General features: G+C 40.3%; 1 protein-coding gene across 1 annotated transcript; it reads right to left on the minus strand.

Moving 5' to 3' along the window:
* Nucleotides 1-1,937: 1,937 nt before the first annotated feature.
* On the minus strand, nt 1,938-24,396 carry LOC137284836 (transmembrane protein 26-like). Its single transcript, XM_067816851.1, has 3 exons — nt 23,905-24,396; nt 5,370-5,496; nt 1,938-4,809 (listed from the first exon to the last, which is right to left on the minus strand). The coding sequence occupies exons 1-3, from the start codon at nt 24,093-24,095 to the stop codon at nt 3,889-3,891; spliced, it is 1,239 nt and encodes a 412-aa protein (XP_067672952.1). The 5' UTR covers nt 24,096-24,396; the 3' UTR covers nt 1,938-3,888.
* Between the last annotated feature and the right edge of the window lie 234 nt (nt 24,397-24,630).

Below are 24,630 nucleotides of genomic sequence, written 5' to 3' on the forward strand. Positions count from 1 at the left end.
TCGTGGTTATTCGGTTTTAGAATAATTTTATTGGCAATGAAATCTTCACCTCGTTATGGTCGGTGACAGATAACAGCCTTCGTGATTCAATTCACTATGTTATCTGAAGTCTCGATTTTCAGGTCCAAAACCGAAACATGCAATGCATTTTCATAGACTAAATTCAAGATGGCACTTGAGAGCCTGTCGTGGTGACTGAGCTATAAAATACACGTTTGTTCAATTTGTCTAGTTATTCCCATGCACAGATTGTTCTCCACAGCCAGGTCAGCCATGAAGATCCGGTTAGGATTGATCTTCAGTAAGCCTGCTTGTCGTCAAAGGTGACTAAGGGGATCGGGTGGTCAGGCTGGCTGATGTTGGCACAAGTCGTCGTGACTCAGTTGCGTAGATCGATGCTCTTGATGTTGATGACTAAATGGTCTGGTCCACTAAACACCTGGTCTGGTGTTTAAGACCGCCTCCATATAGCTGGAATATTCCTGAGAGCGGCGATGCACAACAAAACAACCACCCAACCATAGCCACGTCACGTATTGCTTGAAGATCAGTCCTGCGAGGTCATATTAAGTACGTCATATTAACATCTTGAACTGGTCGAAATGACATAGACAAAAAAATCATAAAAAGCCCACGTCTGAACAGAAAATCGTTGTCTAGTTATATCACCAAATAACAAAGTTTCAGGGCATTAATAGTCAATTATGAATGACCCTCCTCTTACTTTAATCAATTTTGAAATGTTAGACAGTTAAGATATATAAGCTTTCAGCTCTCTACAATACAGTGTGGAACTAACTAGAATGGTCTGGACGTAAATTGTGAGTGTATTTATGGCTGTTGAGATGAGAAGATGCAAAATGACAACGTCATTAATAAGAAATAAGAGGAATAATGCTCAGGCAGTCAGCGGGAGAGCGGTGGGAATTCAAAGTAAGTGCAAGGAGTATAACCATTCACGCTCCAGTGTTCTTTGTAGTAGAACTCTTCGCCTGCCTCTTGTTGCTATGGTGATGGAAGCATTTACGAGACAGTGGTGCACAGGAAAATTAGGTATGTGTTTTACGTGCGCTTCTACCTTTACCCCGACTTTTACATTACATGATTTTATAATATGAGCGTTTCATATGATATATAAGTTGTTACCGTATGATATATTTTGCATCTTTACGTGACGAACTATAAGCTGACGGCTTATAAATTGAATCATTTTGCTTTGCTGGTCCGACGAGCATGTAACAGTCTGAGGGAAGTGAGTTAATCGACTTGGGCAGTTTAAGGAGAGTTAACTCCCTTACCTCAGAAAGCCGATTCGGTGAAACAAGTTCCTATACCGTGGTATTGCATAGTAGCATCGCGAGGACTGTAAACAGACGCGAGGAAATATGAATTGTCTGTTTGTCTATAGGTAAGATGACACGCACTCGGTAAAATCAACTGAAAACATTGCTACACCGTTACTGAATCGTTACGCATGAGACACGGTCATCTAGTGAGTCATTAAGTGAGTGAGTAAATGCGTGAGTCAGTTAATATGGTTATACCCCGATTTATGCAGCATTCCGGCACAATCACGGATACACCAGGTGATGCTGGTGGTGGTGTGATGAACCCACTGAAACCACCACACACAATGACCTTTCAGTAACCCACGTGTGCCATTAGAGGCGACTAACGGGATTGGTTGGTCAGGCTCGTAGACTTGATTGACACATGTCATCGTATCCCAGTTATGTAGATCGATGCTCATGATGTTGATCATTGGATTGTCTGGTCCACGCCCGATTATTTACAGACGACCGCCATTCACACAAACCAAAAACCAAAACAAAACCACCCAAAAACCAAACCAAACCAAAACCAAAAAAGCAATAAAAAACCACAACAGAACGTACCAACCAAAACATACAACGAAAAAACCAAACAACCTTAACGCACCGGTTGCTAAATATATTTTAATACGCTTGTATACATACATCAGTTCTCCTGGTTACTTACAAAATAATAATGTTACCATACAGGCTTTGGGTTACAGCATTCAACGCATTAGTGTAGTCTTTATGGAAGACATGTGGAAGGCACATCGGTGACAAAATGTCATGGAGTGCTTTCAGATAAGCAACTGACTCAAAATACACATGATCAAAAGTAGGTCGGGTGTGCTTTCGGACTGACTTGTATTTGCATGTGTTTGCGACGAGTGCCATCTGCTCATGATATCGTAGGTTTATAAATGGAGTCCGAGTCTTAGCATACCATTGGTCCTCTATGACACTAGTAAGTAATGAAGCCACATCAAACAGACATTCGACAACCATAATATTAACAAAATAGTAAACAATTCTTGTATTCTTAAACAATTCCATCTTTCAACAAGGGGTACCAATAACAATTACTCAGTCTGACTGGTGACGTAAACGGTTTAAAGATGATGAGCTAATGACGCAATATGGGTAACATTGAACATTTCGGACCTTGGATGTAAGGACGATAGTTTGATTGTCACAATAATATCACAACAATGTACAAGTAAGTAATCAACATCTTAAAGTTGATGCATATGCATAATACTGACAATAATGCTTAGAAGTTATATGATAATTATAATATACAATGACAAAGTAAAGCTGTTAATGGCTATATCCACAAGCGGGCAGTAGAATCCGATTACATGTAGGCTCACCCCAAACTGGCCTTGCTTTGAAGGTGTCATCAGTCCCATGTTTCTAGTAGTAAAACGCGAGACAGGGTGGTCAGACAAGGTGGCTTGTTATGGTGTCTGTTGTTGTATGCCGACTGAGGTGCATACATAAAACTGAAAAAGTTGCCATGTATGTACTTGAGTCCCGTTGTAGTCAATCACACTTGTTCCATCTCTCCTTCTGGTGAGTTATCCTTGTTTGTGAAATCCTGGTCTGTCCATCACTACCTTATTCCAAACCAAACAAAATCAATATGAACAAAAGATGTAACAAAACAAAAGCAACTTAGAAAACAAAACAACCCAAGCAACACATGCAGATATTCACGAAGAACCGTTCCGTTTATCTTTTAGAATTTCTTTCGCAGCTAGCAGTGTTAGGACGTATCCTCAATCCAGATGATCAGTGGAATCTCTTTACAACAACTACTAACAATATATCTTTGGTCATCTAGCTTTGTGGTTTCAGGTTCTAGGATCCGATATAATATGGATAATGCGACAAATGTATTACTCGAAATATGTTGGAGGACGTCCCTTTGTTATGAACCTATGGTTAATTTATGTGTCCTGAGTAACAAATGTCATATAACAAAATGATTTTTGACAGGACCATGACGACGAGCTGTAGTCTGATGATAAAATACGAGTGGTCTACCTTTGAGTAACACACATAACATAATAATATACTTTTTGCCTCAGTATATGAAAAAGTCCATACAAAATATCGACGTCTAATTGATGGAAATACATAAACTTAAGGAAGGGTCATTGGATATTGCGGAGGTGGGACGAAAGTTGATCAGGTCACTCAGGTCACCATTTCAAGCAATACAGCAACGGTCTGTTAAATGACAAGAAGATGTCAGACACAGAACCGGTGACGGTCATCCATATTATGGAAAATGGCGGCTATGTTTCGAAGAACAAGTTATGAAACTTGCACTGGAATGGGTACTGCGTGTTGATTTCTTCCCAGTCGACAAGTGAAGATTTCCATCATTCCACATCGTTCTACTCAGACCTTGTCTTCGTCGTCAGCATCGAACCATCTTCGTTCCATCCATAATAAATGAAATTGCTTTCAAGTTCTCTTCTTGGAGGTTTCCCGCAACGCTTTTCCATGTGGAAACTGCATTGATTGGTCTGAGAGTGACCAAAATTGAAAAAGATCGGGCATTCCAATGTCACAAATGACAGGATTCCAGCGAATCTGCCTTTTTCAGAATGGTTTCATCTCCTGGTGATTGTATGGGTTCCGGTAAATGTTCGACTTCTGGTCCTTCCGATTTTATTGAAACTGATTCTCCACTGCTGATCCGGAGACTCAACCTCTCTTTGTCGACGTCCGTCTCTCCTGGATGACTCACTCGAATTCCTAGTTTATTCAAACTTCCCAAACTGCTACTTCCTTCAGACGTTGGTCTTGGCCTTTGTCTCACAGCTCTCCCATTACGATTTTCACCTTGATAACCTTCATTGACTGCAACATATCTGTCATCCAGGGGACTCTTCTCGTTCTTCATCTCAAACTCAAGCTCATCGTCGCCTTTGTGTCCCTTTCTACAGTAGTTCTCTGAACACAGTATACTCAGTCTGTACACTAACAGCAATATCACAAGCAGGTTCTTGGCAGTAAAGAACACCACGCTGTACGTGAATAACTGAAACTGAAGCATACAGAACAGTCGCAGACAGAGGAATGGGCCGTCCTGCATCAGCATACTGATGAAGATAGCTATGATCTCCAACTTGACCCCTTCCTTGTGTTCCAAGAGTATTGACGCGGTCTTCTCCACGACTCTGGCTTTACGAGGCCGGTTGTAGATGGTTAAGACTAAGGTAAACTGAAGAATGCTCCAAGTCCACACTGATAGGAGCACATAGGTGACTACGATGCTGCCTCTCACGACGTCTTCGTCAAAAAGAGAGAACAACTCCATGATGTCAGATGCAATAGCGAGGAAGCTGAAGAGAAGCTGAGAGAGTTGCTCCCGACTGACTTCACCGCGGGGAAGGAGCCATCGACCCAGGATCATTAGATAGAGAAGACTCTCCTCAATCACCAACACCCAGGTGTCTGGAGTTAATCGAATCGGGACGCGGACCTTTTAGAAGGAAAATAAAATATTAACTTTATATTGATATAAACTTAAAATGCAAGATACATTTAAGTGAATGGGAAGTAGGAAAATTCAAATACAGTGAGTAACCCGTTTTGAAAATCTTTGGTATCCAAGCTAGTCTGCTTGAACTGAAGGAGATGTAGTGGTTTTTAGAAGTTTCGCAAACTGAGCACGACTAAAGTGCTAAATTCAGGGGCAAATCTGTGTTTGTACCTTTGAGCATCGACAATTAAGGGACAAAACTATTGAATCAAAATTAGGTCAAAACTGTTGATTAAGAATTTGGTCAAAACTATTGATTCAAAATTAGGTTGTACTCGCAAAAGGTGGTTGCGTTGCACCCATTGATGTTCCCGAAATATACAGGCTTGCCTTAATGCTTCCCTAACAATTTTTATCAAATGAAGTTTAATGCTATACTATATCGTCATTTATTTGTATAATAACAAAATATACATTTTGCCGTTTCCAAAATTTAACTAGTGCCGGGTTAGACTGGTGGACAATGGCGTGTCTAGCTCTGCAAAAATAGTTGAACTGACCCCTGCAATGGCGATGTCGGTGACGGCTGTGATGTTGGTGGTGGCAAACGTTCCTTGCCGGCTGATCTCAAGCAACCATATTGCCGGCATGGTGCTCATCAGGAAGAAGAGAAAACACGGACAGAGCCTGAAACAGAAGGAAAAGTGATGGCAAAGATAGGCGATGTCATTGTCTCTGGACACTGCCTCTAACTTTAACTAGCAAGAGCAGGTGGGCGAAAGAAATAATATAGTGATGGCTTTCACTAATTATAAAACTCATTTTGTGATATTTTATAAGATGAGCCACTTGATAATAGCGAATACATTTAGTGCATGGAGGAGCTTAATAAATGCAGATGAAGAAAGATATAGCTGAGCTGTTTTTAATTAACCTGCAGGTGTAAAAGTGTTTTCATCACATTACAGGATAAAGTTCGACAGCGGCCGTGAACATTGAGATAAGAGAGCTTATATGTTTCTCATGTCGGAATGAAACTTCAGGAGTAACCGGAGATGGGAGGCAGAAACAAAAGTAAGGACAGCATCGAAGGACTTGCATGTTAGGTGTAATTGTTCTAGTGTTGCAGGAACCGTGAAGGCCCCGAGGTAGAATAGGCCTTCAGCAACCCATGCTTGCCATAAAAGGCGACTGTGCTTGTCGTAAAAGGCGGCTAACGGGATCGGGTGGTCAGGCTCACTGACTTCGTGGACACATGACATCGGTTCCCAATTGCGCAGATCGATGCTCATGTTGTTGATCACTGGATTATCTGGTTCATACTCGATTATTTACAGACCGCCGCCATATGGTGGGAATATTACTGGGTGCGGCGTTAAACTAAACCCACTCACTCACTCACTATAGTGTTGCAGTCCGGAGTGTTTCAATCGTATTACACTGATGTTTTTTTCATTGTTTAACACCACACTCATCAATATTCCAGCTATGTGGCGGCGGTCTGTAAGTAATTGAATTTGGACCAGGCAATCTAGTGATCAGCAGCATAAGCATAGATTTACTCAATTTTGGATATGATGTCAATGAAGTCAGCAAGTCTGATCACTCGATCACCTTAGTCACCTCTTGCGACACACATGGATTGCTGAAAGGATCTTCACGGGTCACTCGATTGATAGTATGGTTTCAAAGTGGAGAGGTTCTAGTCTGTCTTGCGAAGTTGATTCCGCACCAATACAAGTATAATGATCCTTCGATTGTTGGAAAATATACTAATCTTGCAAATGCATTTGTTATAAAACCCACTGAAGCGCTACTAAAAGATACACAAATTCCGACTCATATTTTGAGCTCTCCTCTCACTTCAAGACAAGCCGCAGGAGGATTTTGGATGGCGAGTGGCGACAAATTATTCTCATTTTACATCTTCTGACATTGCCGCATACATAGCGACCTATGACATCACACACATACTTCTCACGTTATCGTCGGTTGATCAGAGCTGTGGTATTCTGACGCTGTCCGTTCGGTTTCAAATTAAAACTCTCGCAAATCAACAGGTAACACTGCATTGCGTTGAAACTAGTCTCATAAATATCACAGATAGGTAATTTGATTGAAGTATCAACCAGTTCTTGCATACTAACAAAGGAAAATAATAGTATCGCATTGCATCAGGAATGTGTCGTTCATAATAGGATAGTTAACATTTAACAGGCGCATATATCTTTTAGGAGTATTTAAAGGAAGAATTTCACACGGGTTCTGCAAGATTGTGGCCCATATCTTCTATATTGGGGTCATATGCACTCACATTAGCTTTCTCTTGATGCAATAAAAGACTTGTCATCCCTTACGACTTGCCTGAATTCAATAATTGAAACTTCGAGGCGAACATCTTCGTAAAGAGCGCTTCAAGGGACATAACTCGAAGGGTTTCGCTTGAGATAATCTCTGCCACTAGAGGGCGCGAGAGTCAATTAAATGCAACGCTGCATTAATTCATTCGAACTTTTTAACTTAATATTGTAATCCGATTTTTTTTTGGAATAAATTATATGGTAGCTTCCAGGGCTGATAGCATTGCTGAGAGAAATGCATTGAGTATTTTGAGAGAAGTGTGGTGTGACATTGTGCCGTTAAATCCATAAGTTTAAACTGAGTCAAAAGTAAAAGACACTTAAGAGATCAGGCGTTTTAAATGGCTATGATTCACGTCAAGCGTACGCATTCGTAACTACTCGTCTCTTTCCGTGGCCTACGAGATGACTCGTACCCCTCTCGTACGCCATTATTGTCAAGAATCGTGGAAAACCAATGAAATCGCGCGTAGTAACACGCATTCAAAACATGAAAATGGCGGAAACGTTGAACTTTGCTAAACTATACCAAGCACAATTTAACACAATTTAGGACAACTTTCAACACTGAAACATATTTGCAAAGGGAATGGCAGTACTGTTGTTTTTGCGGGATGTAGGAGTTATCTTTCCTAAATAATGCTACTAGACTGTTTTCATCTCCATGCCCGTTTGTGCGGGACCCAGTCGTAAATATTACCACGAGAGGTGTACGAGACGCCATCCGGCTTGCCGGAATGATACGAGTAGTTACGAATGCAAGCGTATTGTGTATAAAAGACGTGGATGTCCACCTGTGATTATCGAAGCTAAAAACGATACAAGAATATATAAAAATGAGTCGACGGGTCACTGAGTTTGGGTTTGCGCCCCAATGCAGTGTTCGGCGGGAGAGACCAAGAAACATTGTGTTACATCACACAACAGCAAAACCACCTGCCACGTCAGGGCTCACGTGACCTGATGTTATATATTCTTCTGAATTACATTCGTATAACATAAATACCGTAGTCTAGATTTCGCTCATACACTTACACAAATATTCAATGTGTGAATTCAGTAATTGAGTTAATTGGGGTTTGGGGTTTGGGGTTTATCAATGTTTCGGCGTTGTCAGGGCGCTTCACACATTGTACCAGTGTGGGGAATCGAACCCGGATTTCGATGTGGATGCTTTGCCACGTGTCTATACTGGCCTATGTGAATTTAAACAGCGGTAGGTACAAACAATCGACAATCACAAACATTGACGTAATATTTCCCTTGAGACCTTTCAACATTGCAAAGAGCGTTTTAACGTCCACTGTTTATTGGGGGTGTAGGTGAACTGGCGATATGGGTCGTGCTGATTTGTACAGCGCTTAGGACATGATTTATTAGGACCGTCTCTGAATTGCTGACTTTACGAGCCCTGTGGGTCAGTAACTCCCATACCAATAAGAATCAAGATTTCCCGTAAATAAAGCTTCGTACTGTCATCCCAAACATTCATACCACTTGCGCCATGACAAGTAGCAAATAACTCACTTCATGGCTTAAGGAGGACGAATGTACCTTATATAAAGGCATAAGTAATGGCCGCCATTCAGGGCGAGATTGAAATTACTGTCTTAGGACGTTACCTGTAATTAATACAGCGAAAGTATACATCGATGTCTCGCGGTGAACACTGGCTAAAAGAGAGGACACTATATATACGGTCCACGATGTGAGTCACTGTTTTAAGAAGTCATTCGAGAACAATGGTTTTCCTATCTGTAACACACATCTCACAACGTGTATCTATGTCACCTGGTCACACTGTCCACAATATTTGCGTGTTGACCAGGACAAGAAATCGACATCTATGTTTAAAGAAAATAACCCCTGAAGCAACACCATAAGATGTATGTTTCTCTCGAGTTTATACGGTCTGAAGTGCCATTTTTGTAGCAGTGTCACCCTAGCCGGTAGGCGAGGGATGAGACTGTTACAAAGAGGCGTACATCAGACCGTCCATATTACCCGAGGGAGAAGCTTACAATGTATTTATTTTAATGCCATGTTAAAATGTTCAAAATATCATTTTATTTTATTTTATTTGGAATATCGCTACCGACTATAAGACATGTATACAAAATGGCGTCTGCCTCTCGGCTGGATTTTTAAGATGCGTGAACATTTTTTGACAAGCATAAAACTGCTATAAAATGGTTACCTGTGTTTAAGTTGAGTGTGCAAGCGATTCAGTGTATAAAATGGTTCAAACAAAGCAATGAAAGTCGGTGAAATAAAATTAATGTCTACATAGTTGAACAACTGATCGTGCGTTTTTCAAACTACGGGCACTGCATGTGTCATATTATGACGTCATACCATTGTTAGCGACACAGCTTCAGCGGGTTATACTTTTTCCAGTTGTCACCTTAAGAGGGGTGACATAGAAACTTGTTAAAGCATCACTGACCATTAAATTAAAGTACTTTACATGAAGGTAAGATAAAAAATATACTCTTGCTCACAGCCTCTGAACCACATTGAGCTAATGCAATCTAGACTTGCATAATGATTGTTGACTTGGGTTGGGCTCCTTTGAATGTTATATGTGCTTCTGGGAGACGGACGACCGCTCAGGAACTTAAACAGTATTGCATTACATCAGGACTTATGTCTTTCATTTTTTCACTTCTGATGTACTTTCACCTTTCATATGTTAGAGTGAATTCTGTCTTTAGGGTTCATTAACCGGGGGTCGATTGACTGTCGACCTAATTGTTGGCCCAACTGAGGGTTACAGTAGAATGGGATCCTGTCTAGTGGACGGTAGAAATATTTACGATGCAATCTGCAGGATGACCCCACTCTCTGCTAGAAACAAGTCCGTACTTATAAGCATAAGCAACATGACTAACATCAGAGGCCTGGACACACCTCGCTATAACTGGAATACAGTGTTCAAATCCAAATCTCTCACACACAACATGCATGAACAGGGGCTGATTGATATAATAGTATGTATATTTCTAACCCGTGTTTGATTTGTTATAATTTCAACGTTTGTAGTAATGAAATATGCATGTCATTTCAACAGACCTGGGTTATGCAAAAATGCGAAACAAATCAAATCACATTAGTTAGTTGAGGAACCATTTTAATTTTTGCACGGTTATTACAGACTGTTAAGTAACAGATGCAGCTCGACTTCAAACTTAATATATTTGTACAAACATTTCCCCTTAAAATATGCGGCAAATGATTATTACAACAATGAAGTTCAGTAAATAGCAAGAGAGAAAAACTGTTGCTATATTCACTCACCACAATGCATACTAGGCACCAGTCTCTGTGCTCGTGTTGTCACCCATCGTATAATACTCCTGGGTAACTGCCATCATTTACTTGATGATCACTGAATTACTTTATTGCAGGTATAAATTAGAGGCAGCACCGACAGAGTTCCTCACAACGATACTTGGCAGAAACTCAGTGAGTAATTGACTGATTGATTGATGATTATGATGATGATTTGGAGATCTAATGTACTCTCTCTGTGACGCAATATGTATTACCAGCTGTGCCATGACCAACGTTTATCCTTGCATCTGTGGGTGTTTTTTGAGATGATGGTTTCAGTGACATAAATACTGTTACATCATTGCAAACAATGATTCCAATTTCTTATTCAACGATGAGTTGGTATTGTACATGGCTATGCATGTAACAGCCCAGCAAGGGATGGTCAGTTGAGATGAATACAAAAGGTGAAAAGGTTGTCCTATACCATTCTCAACGATTAAGGCTCTTTATACATATTTCGAATTGACAGGAATCGTGGAGAATCAGCCAGAAAAATATTTCCGAAATTCGGAAGACAATGTAAAAATGAACATTTCTTTTTCAAACTGGAAGCAGTGCGAGATCCAAATGCTATCCGACGCTTCGGTGACAGCTGACGTTTTTATGCGGTGTTCTTATGACGTCAGTTCCTTTTTGAAGAGCATTCGGGACGTTCTGACTGTATTCGGGTGTATTCCAGATACATTCGAGCTGTATTCCAACTTCAGTCGAATTATTCATTTGAAGGATATCCCAACTCAAGCCTGGCAGCAATCGAGAAATATTTCGAGATAGTTTCTGACAGGATTAAAGTTTGATAGACTTGTCTTTTCTATTCACCCTCGCACATGTTCAGAATATGTTCGGAATGAAGTAAGAATACTTAGAATGCAGTTTGAATGCACCCTAAATGCCGTTCCATATTATTTCACTTCGAATGTATCTCAAAAGGTTTGAACATGTTCAGAGCATTCGAGCATGTTACAAGAATTGATCCAAATAGTTGGAATGCATTGAATTTCGGAATGCAGTAAAAAGTTTGGAATTCAGTTCGAATTTCCCGGAATCTGCAGAAATTTTCATTCCGACAACTTTCCGGCGATCATTCCGTCTAAAATGTGAAGAGGGTATTAGTCATTATCATATCTTTATATTTGTCGAACTAAAAACGTATAGCTGCAGTTTAAGTACAGTAGAGAGAATGCACCTCGGACGTGAAAGTGTGCCGTAACACAGCTTTAAATGATTAATATCATTTCACCTGACATCAGACTGAGAGCTACAGACAACAGAGAGACACAAAACTGGGTCAGCCACGCTCCACTGGCCTTGACAACACCTTACAGCGGTAATACTGCTGAATCAAAATATACACTTGTGATATAATCACAGCAGTGTAATTGATATCTTATGGATGTGAAAAAGGTTCTGTCGCTTTTATTTGAGTAAAGTATTTCTTGGATGTGTTTTATGAATATACAACAACGTTTGCACTCATATCCCTGTCGAAAATATTTTCACCACCCACGATTATAAATGTTTCAGGTGAGATTATGTTTCAGGTTCCTGCATTGTCACTGTGACGTTGCATACAGATGTTAAACCTATCCACTCTTTTCGTGCAGACGCATCATTTTCTTTTTAAATTTCCAAATAAACATATATTAACACGTATATTCGAACATATTTTGCCATCTATAGACGTCAGGTAAAGCTTCATAAAAAAAATGATGTCACCGCCTCAGACGGGTATTACATTACATTCAAGATGGTTCGTAAACTTTACGTAAAGTATACCTTGCAATCTTTTGTATCGTTTCAATGGCTTCAAGAGGTTTTCAAGCAAGACGGCTATGGCAAGAGACCGAGTAGGCCAATAACCCGAAAGGCGATTATTCTGTAATTGCTCTCGATTACAGGAATCTAGGCTGGGTGATGATAAAGACCCATTTTACGCGCCTACAGTCCAATGAATTTCTCTTCTCGCTTGATGGGATATTGGATGAAGAATAACATAAGGCATTCATGTTCAGCTTCCGTTTTGACATAACCTTAAAGACATACCACGCGGCTGGAATGCGTCATTGTAGAGGATTTTCAAAAGTATAATTCTGGGTCAAAATTCAAGGGTTAGCGGGTTAGCGGCGTAGTCGATGATAACGCCGGCAGTTTCTATGCTGGTACACGTGCCAATGGTTGAAGCGAGTGGCTTCCGGACGTCCAGAGACTTTACTGACACTGATATGGCCTTTATGTTGTATATATATCCCATTCATTGGAATGTATGTATTGGCTTGACTGACTGCATAAAAACGACCCAGTACAATACAGTTCTATCTTTGTCATGCAGTAATTGTTGGGGTGTGGAGGTAAGATATAGCTGCTGTCTAATTGAGTTGTTCAGGACTCAGATCAGTTTAATACACGTTCACTTCTGAAACCGCTGCTGATCAGATGCACTATTTGATCGTCGTGGAAGTATTTACCAAACCCGTTAACTATAACGGAAGTGCAAAGATGGGAATTGCTATAACATTTGAGTTTCAACACTCAGATAATTGGTTTACATCCATTTGTATGGGTAGGTCGTTATTCCTGGAGTGAGTGAGTTAAATTTTAACGTCACCTGGGCAATATTTCAGCCATTTATAAATCCTTTGCTACTGGAGGACAAGAGGTCGACAGCATATGTATTGCAATGTACATTGACGGGTAAAGGATGAAATAGACTTGAAAATGGGATTGACCCACGATACACAAATGGCATCAAACACTAAATAGCTCAAAGGCTTCGTCCAAAACCCAAGAAACGTCTGATCACAAACCGCACTCGTATCAAATGAATCACAATCGAAACCCCAACAAACACTTTGTGTTAGTCGTGTTAGCAGTCACAAACAGAGAACACATACACAATACAAAACTTCAATTACAAAATTCAAATTCACCGGCACAATTTCTGATTTATTACTGTGTGTTCAAAATTTTGATAATTGTACACGTGTTATCAACAGCACATAAACTTCGGTGAATAGGAAATAAGCCCACGAACTCGACAAAACAGTTTGAATAACAGGAGTTTTGCAAAATTAGCTTTTGTAATGTATCTGACAGCGCAATGACTTGCAAAATCAGACAATCAGTTACGCATCCTTGCTCCACTACTGATGATAAAGGGGTTGTCGGGTAGCCCGGTAGGTTGAAACGTTAGCTTGTCAGGAGACCTGGTTTCGATTCCCAACATCGGTGTAATGCGTGAAGCAAAATTCAAGTTGGACAGAACTCGAACACCAAGTAGCCAAACTGAGTCATCACTGAGTTAATACTGAGTTAATATCGTGACATAAACGGCATGCGTTTGGACTCGGCATAACACAAAATCCGCTCACTTTTCTTTGGTGTTCTCTTGTCTCTTTTACCGTAATTTTCAGATTTCAAGCCTTCCAGAAAGGTAAGCGGTATAGTGGTGGTTTCAAGAACAACCGGGAGTTAAACTACAGTTGTTATAGTCCAAGTTTCAAACTGTCTTTCAATTTCATTTACATTTTATTTTATTTCTCCATCGTTGGTATTTATTTTGATATATTTCAGATTCCAAAGGAAATATGCCATGAGTGATCACAGTACACATAAATTCCGAATTCAATGCAGTCGATCAATGCAATCGGTTCACGGCACTCATGCAACCGATCTGTTGACACACCTCATCATTGCAACCGATCTGTTGACACACCTCATCATTGCAACCGATCTGTTGACACACCTCATCAATGCAACCGGTGCATGAGAACATGCTGAGATATTTTGATGCATTTAAGATCAGAAATCAAATTACACCGTAGTAGGCTTACGGTAACCATGCCCAACATAATAACCCCATAAGAGCTGTTACTCTCACAGTGTTTACCCTTGGCCAACTCCACCTCCTCACGCTACCAGCCATGTGTACATCACGCCACATATAACTATACCGAAGAGAAAAGTCCTTACAGAACAAACAAAGTAGACGGATCATGTATGATACATTATACACTCTCGGCGTTCCAGAACATTGTTTGTGAGGTCTACACTATAGATAAAAATCGAGCCATTTCACACCAGCGTCTGACATGAGAAATACTTTAACTGTGATCACGTTCACTTTCTATATGATGCGTGCTGTATCTGTAGTTATTGGATGTTGTCCAGGATAGGTTAGAGCTGTGTGTTACAGTGTGTACACTTGCTCAAACACTGAGGTTCTGCCAGCCCAACAGTGTAATACCTCCTCACCACTGACCGCTGGCTACCAGGTAGTATTGGAGTAGTCAGGTGTGTAAGGGTGCACACCATAACAAGTGGTATTTTATGTCGAGGAGTACTCAGTTGTCAAGAGGATATATACCATAACAGATGGTATTATATGTCGAGGTGTATTCAGTTGTCTAGAGGATAGACACTATAACAGATGGTATTATACATCGAGGTGTAGTCGGGTTGTCCACAGGATATATACCATAACATATGGTATTATATACCGAGCAGTTATCAATTCATCTTGCGGATAAATACCATAACACGTGGTTTTATATGTCGAAGAGTGATCAGCAGTCTACAGGATATACACCATAGCAGATGCTATTATATATCGAGGCGTCGTCAGTTGTCAAAAGGACATGTGCAATAGTATGAGGTATAATACGTCCAGGAGTAGTCAGATGTGAAAAGGATATATACCACAACACATGCTATTATATATCGAGGCGTCGTCAGTTGTCAAAAGGACACGTGTAAATAGTATGAGGTATAATACGTCCAGGAGCAGTCAGTTGTGAAGAGGATATATACCACAACACATGCTATTATATGTCGAGGAGTAGTCAGTTGTCTGGAGGATACATGCCGACTCGCCTACTCTTGTTTTCAGACATCTGTATGTAACCTCAGCTGGAACTCGGGATATCAGTACTTCATATGACATCAATTGCAACACTATCACTTAAATCGTTGTTCCCTTGACTCCATCTAATCTCCCCTCATCACTTCTAATCCTCTCACGTGACACGTTAGTCCTTCTTTCCCGCTTCACCTAGTTCACTATCTGATTACCCTACTTCCATATTGTCCAGAATATCAGTCCACGATTCATATATCAGTCCAGTCCACATTATCTACTGCTTAACAGATCTTTCAAAGGTTCAACAGAACTTTCAACTCATTAGACATTGATCGGCTAGGAATGTTTTTTATCAAAACCGTTAACCACAAAAGAAATGCAAAGATGGAGGATTGCTATAACATTTGAGTTTCAACACTCAGATATTTGGTTTTCACCGATTTGTATGGGTAGGTCGTTATTCCATGTTGGGGACATTTTCAAATATGGTTATAACAAAAATCATGTTCGATGCAATTCCCTGTTGTGACTTGTACCATACGTTCAAGTTGTTCAACAGGTAAATAATTGACTTGACTTTGCGTGTGTTTCGGATGGATGTCACCAGTCGCCTGTCACCTGGTAACAGTAGCTGTATGTTAGGGCTTCAGGTATACATTCAGATCTATTGCAGCGGTGTGTGGTCCTGTGCATAGCTCTTAGGTCACAAATCATTTGAAGTTATGCATTGTTGGGTACGGAGAGTACTTGGTTGAGTGATCGTGTTTGGAAGCTTGTCTCGAGGGCTTCAGTGATGTTTTTTTCGAAATTGCTTTTGCTCACCCAGCAAAAATCGGTTAGCTTGGGTTATCCGGCGTAATATTTATCAGACTGTTTGGGTGCCTCGAGCTTTGCATTACGCGTTGAAAATTACACATGATAAATGGACTATCATTACATTGTCAGTTCCCCACATGGTTACAGTGTGTGAGGCTCATTACTGGCTCATGACCATGCATATATTCGCGATCGCGCGGTGTCATCGCTGATTTTCAGGGACCCATTCATATAATTTTCACGTATAGTTTTACCTTTAAATCAGACCGAATTTGTTTCTGAGGGTCCCGGGAAGGTGCTGAGCAGAACTGGCCTTCAGCAAACCCATGCTTTCTATAAAAGGCGACTATGTTTGTCGTAAGAGGCCACTAACGGGATCAGGTGGTCAGGCTCGCTAACTTTGTTGACACATGACATCGTTCCCCGTTGCGCAGATCGATGTTCATGCTGTTGATCACTGGATTGTTTGGTCCAGACTGGATTATTTACAGATCGCAACCATATAACTCACTCACTGTTTCTGATGATATTATCTTTTGCACTGACATTCTGTATTTCAGCCAGTGTAGCCAGTTCGATATAACCATTATCAACACTATCGTAGTGTCTCGAAACTCTCTTATCTCAAAGTGCTTACAACCAGGTTCCAAGGTATGTGATTTATTGTTCACTGTTACCTGAACGAATCGTTACCATTGTAGTGGACAGAATGCCGTGCACCTGTTTTGACCCCCGTTTTGGGAAGGATCAGTAACGGTGTGGGCTGGAGTAATTGTGCCTGGCAGAGGCCCTTTACATGTTTATAATGGACATGTCACCAGGTATTTTGGCAGCGACAATATCCTGGTTGCACGCCGACATGGACGCCATTTAATGTTTTAGGAATGATGTTAACATGACCACCTGTCCATGATCAGCACTTACTCCAGATTTGTCAACAACCACCAACCTCTGTCAACAAACGCGTGGATGAAACGAAGGAATGAACCAAGCTGAAATTGGACGTTTGATGCGGCGTATATCTTACCGAATCCTATATTGTAATACGAATAGAATACGAATCTTACGAATTAACGCGATATTACTAACACACAGCGAACATCAACTCATACATTCCAATGGGCAACGAGTCTTTCTTACCTAACAATACTGCACTTCATGGTCTGAATCGGTGAGTAAGTGACCGAGTGAGTATGGTTTTATGTCTCTTTCAGGAATATTCCAGCAATATCACGACCATTGCCATCAGAAATTGACTTCACACACTAAATCTGTGTGGGGAATCGAACCCTCAACTCTGGCGTGACGAGCCAACGCTTTACTCACTAGGCTACCCACCGCACCGAGTCAGTCAGATTAGCACAGTGAGGCGAATATTCCTTCAACTAGCGACGACAAGAAACACCCCATTCTCCTTCACCTGTTACATTCAGAAATTATCATGACTATATTGATATATCTGTAGCGACATGGATGACACGTGCTTATGAGAGTATCACCCTTTATCCGTTAGAAACCCTATACTTTATATTTCACCATTTTCCGGGAAAGCTTGAAACAAACGTACATGGCTGTTCCATGGATTTTATACCATTAGCCGCCATTGTGCGAAGATCCGGGTTGGAATTTGTCTTCAGCAAACCCATACTTGTCAACTAATGGGATCAGGTGGTCAGACTCGCTGACTTGGTTGTCACATGTATTCCATTTGCTTAGATTGATGCTTATGCTGTTGATCACTGGATTGTCTGATCCAGACTCAATTATTTACAGACCGCCTCCACACAGGTGGAATATTGCTGAATGTGGCCTAAAACAAAACTCACTGTGTGGCGTTAAACTACAAACCATCAACTCCACGATGTTGTCACGCGGAGTCAAGAAGCTGATGTTGAGGGGTTGATGAACACTACATGGTCACTATTTAATCCTGACCGACAGACGCCCAGTTAGGACATTTACAGCACCTAAATGGACACGCGGATTTAAACTGTCAATACCCACTTGAATGTGACTCGATGGAGAGTTTCTGTACATATAATTGACGTTTGAAATATGAGGATATCTGGGGTAAATCGTGTAAACATGTTTTGCATCTCCTTACCTGTGAATACAAAAGTGATATCACACAGCCTCACCGTGTTTGACTTACCGATGGGTTTCTTATTTATAGGTGAGTTTTCTCTTGCCAAATTGATATACTTTTACCTTGCCAAATATTAAATGTCAAGGAGTTATTTAACATGTAAACATGGTATTAAAAAACTCTCTACTACAAATGAGCAGAGACATTTGTAATGTATATTGATGTACACGTCTACACAATATTACGTTTTATTTATTTAAGTTGAAAATCAAATATTATTAAAAAAAGATAAACCATAAGATATAACTTATAGAACCCCAGTTTCGTTCATATGTTGGATGTAACATTGCGTTAATGAGGTATTTTAGACTTGAAAGGAAGATCTGCTCCAAGAATGTCACCATCATGTGCATTACAGAATGGAGAAAATTGGCTGTCATAAGATATATCATGCATTATGAAAATGGCTGGGTAGATGGATGAAACGGAAATACAGTTCTTGATGTAGAGATATTACGTGACAGCTTTCGAAAATAATGCACTCATATCACAATCGTTATACCTAGTTCATAGCCACTGGGAATGCAACACAGCAAGCCGGATGTATGAGTCACATCTGATCACGATCAGGTACGAATTAAGTGAGATGTGTTACAACAAGAATCTCATCACATATCGCGGATACTAACACATCCTTTTCACTGTGTCACGGACGGTAAGCAGTGCTTGCAAGTATTCTTATCTGGTGTATATATCCGGTAATATTACTGTACGTTTATACGAAGTGGCTTGCAAATGTTCACTGTCCTCTTCAGTATTTGGGAACAAAAATGATTTACTGGATAGTCGGAGTAAGATAGGTAATGTGCAATCGTGATGAGAGAATGGAGTATGGCTGTACATACATACATACATACATACATACATACATACATACATACATACATACATACATACATACATACATACATACATACATACATACATACATACATACACACACACATACATACATACATACATCAGATGGATAGACGGGTACGTCGACGTGGTAATCAACCACAGAATCTTCAACAGTTGTTCCACATGCTGTAGGAGGAACGGAGAAGGATTTAATAACAAAACATCCAACGACTGATTCGATCTGTACCCAGCAGGGTAGCAGCTGGAGGTGGTCATACGACTTCAACACCATCTCATGAAATATGGATACAATAGCAATGTATTGCTCAACAAAATTTCGTTCATGCATCTTTGTTTTCCGCTGTCCCACACGTCCTGGAATAACACCACATTTTCATTGATATTTTGCGTTTCCATTTTGAATGCAATAAAGGAACCATTTTTCATTCAGTACCATCAGTCGAAGGTCTCAGATTCGTAACTCTACTGTAAAAAATGACCAGCCCCAGTTGAAATGTCCTCGTGACACAACTGCGATGTGACAGTGAAACAGCTGATAGTAAAACGTAACATTACACAAATGTCAACGTAACACAATAGAAATGTCAACTGATACATACGCGTCAACGAAACGAAACTGAAATGGCAACGTAACAAATTGAAATGTCAACATAATTCAACATAATTGTCCCCCTCATTGCAGTAGAGAGTTTCAGTGTGCCACATGTGGAAAAGATACAGTAACAACGACCTGTCACGTCTGAAACATGTTGCACTGACAAAGAACAGATGAAGCCGACAACGCTACAAAGTCAAACACACTTGCTCCGTCATGTGCGGATTAATAGGAATGTTTATCATCTGTTCTATAAAACAAACAGCATAAAATATGTACAAATAAACTCATCATTTTACTTGCCACACATACTTTCACTGCTGCTCTTGAATAAAATTAATTGTTACCCTGCCGCTTCAATTAACCTAAGAATTCATTCATACATCCAAACGCACACGTGTGCACTTCCTTCCTTCCAGGCGTGACCCAGATTGCAAGCAGCATCTTCACCTTTGACATAACCAATGATGCCAAAGATGCTGACACTGCTATCCTTGGAGGCATGATGAACACAACCTGCCTGTCGACCTGCTCCTGAAAGCTGGGTTAAATACGCCTTTTATACTTTATGTGTGTTATCACTGGGTACATTGAGGGATCTGGTTCCTGGAAGGTTACTGCGTGCAGATAGTGTATGCATGATACTCTTCACAACGGATAACCTATGCTCTATTTTATATCTCGTTCTAAAGGTTGTAATTAGGCGTGGTTCCAGTAGGCTATATTCATTTGTAAACCTGTTGAGAAAAGTGTCATTATTTTATCTTCCTCCTCCTCCTCCTCATCATCATCACCTCCACCACCACCACCACCATCATCATCAGTAACAGATCTTGAAATCAGGCATTTTAAACATCATCGTCATCATCATCATGAACTACTATTATAACCTATATATACCTAGCCACTACACATATGATATATGATATATGATATATAGCAGTTTGTTTAGTTTTATTATGTTATTCTCAAGGTCACTCATTTCAACTGCTTTGTCGTCATCTCAGTTCGTAGGCAAATATTACGTACAGCCGCATCCTCACCATACAGCGTTACCACTTCATCATACTTTTAAATCCATTAAACAGGATGAAAAAGACCATCTGTCTCAGACAGCCGACCTTGAAGTAATCACCAGAATGTAATACCGCATTAACTTGCTGTGATTACTGATGGTATCGTAATATATGTCCAATTTCAAACCTGATTCATCAACCATCCGGAGCGCATATAATGTTTATATGATTCATGTGATGCATGGCCAAAATCATGATTTCACACTAATGATCAATTAAATGATATGTCAACTGTGCTGACAGACATTGCAGTTTGTAATGATGTAATCCAATAGGACCATGGCACCATAGAACATAACGATATCAAAACAACCCTCGTGTCAAACGGAATCTTCAATAGAGAAGCCCCTATCAAACGTCTGTCGAACAAATACATCGTACAGTACGTTCTCCATCAGCTGGAGGTCTTTCGGGTCTTCAAAACATCATTGTCGGCTTATTCACCCGCCTCGACAAAAGTAGGTCAACACTTCTCAAAAGAAATTGAAATAGGGACACACACTTCACAAAAAGCACGTCTTAAAAAGGTTGGCGAGGCTTGGCGTTATCAAACAGTTTACGTGGTAGTTGGTGGCTTTTAGTTACCTGGACAAACAGGTAGAGTGTGTAAGGCCTTTTTTAGAGTTAGTCTGTATTAAACTCAGTGTCATTGCTTGTAATCATTACCATCAGTCTACAGTGACGGCGGAGGTAGTTGATCCAACGTCAGCATGCTTATGTGACATCTTGGAATGGATAATATATTATATATATATAGTCGTTTTGAAGATCTTAATGCAGATAATAGCTGATGTAATCGGTACATTAGCATTCTGATATATGGTTTCATAGATACTCGCTGCAACACATACGTTTGCATTGATAACAACTTTTTGTTTATTGAAAAGATGCTGCATGCTATGGACAAATGCAATAGTTGCTATCCAGATAGAAATATGTTTCAAAACTGACTGACCAATTTCTAGAATGCGGTAATTGATGATTTGCTAACATATATTTTTATTGATATACAGATTTCTCAGAGGTGTCTGATTAACATGTGGTTACGACAATGGCAATCGCTCGTCATAAGCATAGATCGCTCAAGGTCAATTCAAGTTGCTGCAAACCTACAACAAGGTGTACTCAGACAAAGCTAACCACACTAACTATTGTATCTTTAAACGTGCGGTTCGTTTCCTCTTCTTCCAAGACTTCCTATAAACTGCGCATTTATACATCGGCTTGACTCAACATTATACTTCCCTACGAGTCAGAACGGTAGTAAGTATTTAGGTTTGTAACATATACAAACATTCACAGTCAATGATTCTGTTCAAGGTCTTTGTATACCGGCGATACCTTCATCTGAACGAGGATTAAACCTGGTTTAAAGGGACGTCATATGTGGGTATCAGCAAGACTGATTTACAGTCAATTAATGCCAGTCCTTGATGACCCGTTAAAAGGCACAAAAACATAAATTGCGTTGAGCAGTAAAAGTATGGTAGAACAGGATATTAAATAACGCCGACTCACGTTGTCGTGCCGAGCAAGATCCTCCCACGAATATAAAAACAAAGTCGTTATTCAAACGCGTTCAAGGAGAAATATAATGAAATGCTAAGGGTCTTATTTACAGTTTAGGGTCTCGTTCTTCATAGGGGAATCGTGAAACGGTACATGGCTCTTTCAAGAGATGCCTTTTGATGAAAATTCTACCTCAGAGTATTTAGCAATTTTAATTCAATTTAAATTAATTGCGTTGTTTATGACTAGCGTCTTCAGGTGAATTGTGTTTCAAAGCTCCAACAAACGTAAACGCTTTTATCCGTTGGGTTGAAGTGGAAGATGAACGTTACATTGATAGCAAGAGATTTACATTATACGAACACGAGAACGAAAGTTCCCACGAAAGAAGGTCTGTAAGATATAACACACAGTAGGAAAGGTCAGTGTAAATTCGTATCAGTGTTCAGAAACAGCCAGAGGTCCACACAGAGATGTGTATCTTAATGGTCGTGAATTCCAGATATCATCGACGTAACATCAAAGAACATCCCTTAGGTAAGTGTTGTAGACAATCAAATCGCAAAATACAGGAAGGCTGTAGTTTGAAACCATTACCGTTTGAGTTCCTTTCTCGTTAAGCCTTTCACACACTTGACAACGCTGTGCTTGAGTCTCTAAAATACTAATGCATGAATATGAATATATGACCTTCAGTTACTCAAGCACTTGGTTGATCTTGACCTTCCAAATGGCACAGGCACTAAAGAGTCGCCGGGTATGCACTTTACACAGTACGCGATGTAGAAAGTGCAGTTCACGTCCTGTCAAAGGTGAAGTGTTGTGAACAGGATTATGGATAACGAAAACATTTTATGATGCGGTAAATATGACTAACATATACAAACATTCCTCAGATGTTTATTCAGTTAGTCAATGGCTCTATTCTGGTCCATGTATACTGGTTGGAAGGTAGTCGTATTCAGATATTAACAAACTAGCTATTTCGGCTCAGTGTCGAGTTTCCTGTTTCCGACACCCACATGTGACGCTGGCTGCATCACTGATAATTCAAAGGATGTTTTCGGTTTCAGTGACAAGCTCAGTGTACTACAATGATAGTCCTATTTAGTATATTTGAAATATCGTTACTGAAGACTGATACACGCGACATTGTATAGTCCATTATCACATCTGTCTTGCACAATATTAAATAGTTAGCATGTGATTATATTCACATTGCATTTTGTATTATATTGTCATGAGTAAAAATATATGTTAATTTTTGGGGTGTATTATCAATAAACTTCATAAATGGTATGCCATTGTTTACATTTTATTAAGCATTCTATAAAACAATGGATTCATTTGATGAAACTAGCTTCTAATGGACAGCGCATGTCAAAAAACAAGTTAAAACCAGTCAGTGTCTCATTTGGGTACAATGAGGGAAGCCCGTTTCTGCTTTCCCCTTTGGGATGTTGCTGGAATATTGATAAAAGCGGCGTAAAACCGAATTTACTGACTCTAATATTGAGCAAAGTATCAACAGTACTTACCATTTCCACTCGATGCCTTCTTTCTTCACAACAACGTATATTCCCTCTATAATGAAAGGCACTGTGGCCAGTGTCAGCAACCAGAACTGGTCATTCTTCCAGACATCGGTCACTCTCCAGATGGAAACTATAGTGTGCAAAAACAACACCAGTCTAACGACCACTGCCTTGACTATATTCATCAAGGCCATGGTGCTAAATCAGGTGCCCAGTTAGTCTACACACGCTATCTACACGAGAGAGAACAGAGCACAGCCAACCTGCCCCGGTGCTTTAAGCTACAGACAGAGGGACGGCGGCTTGAACGAAGGTGGGCACCTTGTCTCACCCCGTGAAGATTTAGTTCCGCTTCTGAAGTAAGGCATCGGGAGCTGATACCCACCAGTCGGGTGTTTAGCTTGGTTTACTCATTGGCTTGTAACATGATGCCTCGTCTGAACTCGTAGACCCGTTTCAACGTACCCTCCTCACCGGGCGCACTTGTGACTGTTTGGAGCATGCGAGGGCTAGTTGTGGGCATGTGATTGTGTATTGTGAGTAGAGAGTCTTTCCTATATCATATATGACACCTTTTATTGACCCTCTCATGCTCTTTCTCAATACACGTTATTGAGAGAAGGTAACGCATGACATGACTCTTGAAGCTTGTCCGAATCTTTTATCATCAAACGACCCGATACCTTATTTTATCTCGTTACATGGTGGCATAATGTCATGTTTGTGAAA

Source organism: Haliotis asinina, chromosome 5 (genome assembly GCF_037392515.1).
Source record: "Haliotis asinina isolate JCU_RB_2024 chromosome 5, JCU_Hal_asi_v2, whole genome shotgun sequence".
Classification (NCBI taxonomy): Eukaryota; Metazoa; Mollusca; class Gastropoda; order Lepetellida; family Haliotidae; genus Haliotis; species Haliotis asinina.